Source organism: Mesitornis unicolor, unplaced genomic scaffold (assembly GCF_000695765.1).
Source record: "Mesitornis unicolor isolate BGI_N332 unplaced genomic scaffold, ASM69576v1 scaffold5294, whole genome shotgun sequence".
Taxonomy (NCBI): Eukaryota; Metazoa; Chordata; class Aves; order Mesitornithiformes; family Mesitornithidae; genus Mesitornis; species Mesitornis unicolor.
Window position 1 is genome coordinate 23,795 of NW_010180656.1, and position 981 is coordinate 24,775.

Sequence of the window (981 nt, forward strand, 5' to 3'; positions counted from 1 at the left end):
TTGCCCCCGCTGCCGGGGCCCCCCGACCAGCAGGCAGATCTCCAGCAGGCCGGAGGGCAGCACGTCCTCCATAGCACAGCGGTGCAGGGGCTGCCGGCACCGCGGGCTCCGGCAACTCCTTCCCTCAGGGCCGGGCTTGGGGAGGGAAAACAGAGGGAGGAGGTTGCGCCCTCTTTTTCCCCCGCCCCTCAAGGTAGTTAGCACTTTGATTGGCTGCCTCTCCCGTCGCTCTGAGAACCTAAGACCAATCAAAAGGGCAGAATGTGCCTGAGGCCGCCTGGTGGGCCGGGAGGGGGCGGGGAGTTGCACCTCGCGGCCGTTCGCTTAGAGCTGAGGTGCCCAAGTGCCGCCCGTTCCATTGCTGTCCAGTGGCCTTGGTTGCATTTAGTCACTCTCGCCTCACCTCGTCCCCTCACCCCGCCGGGAGAGCCCCCAGGGAAGTCGCTTCCCGACCCAAAAGGGAGCTAATTTTTCTCCCGGACAGCCACGGGTTGGTTTCCGTGCAGGGTTGTTGGCCCAGAGGGGCTGAGGTACCTCAGGGCTGCCTTTCGCCCGCGCCGGCGCCTCAGAGAGGTGGGTGAAGTCATTGCCTGGTGCTTTGCTAAGTGGTGCCATTCCCTGCTGTTTGCTGCAGGTGACTCAGGGGCTGTGTGACTGCCACTAAATAAGAGTCTTGTATTTATCATGGGTCATAGTTTCACTGAACTGTAAGCACAGAGCTGGTTGCAGACTGCGTGGTGCTTTCACCTCTGGAGCAGCAGCGTTCTCGGTGGAGCTGCCTGCACAGCAGAGAAACAACCCGGGAGGCTCCGGGATTTCTTTTTTGAGCTGTTTAATCTAAAGAGACAATGAGTCACTCTGTGTTGGCTCTGTGCAGATCTTCACCGAGAGAAATGTGTTTCCTCTGGGACTGATGCATAAAATGTCGAAACTGTAGAGAGTAGTTTCTCTGAAACTGAAGGTATGAGGCAGTTTCATCAC

The 981-nt window shown here is 58.5% G+C and overlaps 1 protein-coding gene across 1 annotated transcript in view; it reads right to left on the reverse strand.

The window, feature by feature from the left end:
- LOC104539570 (DENN domain-containing protein 3-like) overlaps positions 1–72 on the reverse strand; it is a gene marked incomplete at its 3' end in the record, with an annotated part of 22,912 nt that extends 22,840 nt beyond the window's left edge. The window contains exon 1 of the mRNA XM_010183139.1: positions 5–72. Coding sequence (XP_010181441.1) covers positions 5–72 — 68 coding nt within the window. The remainder of the gene's footprint in view (positions 1–4) is intronic.
- Positions 73–981: the final 909 nt, after the last annotated feature.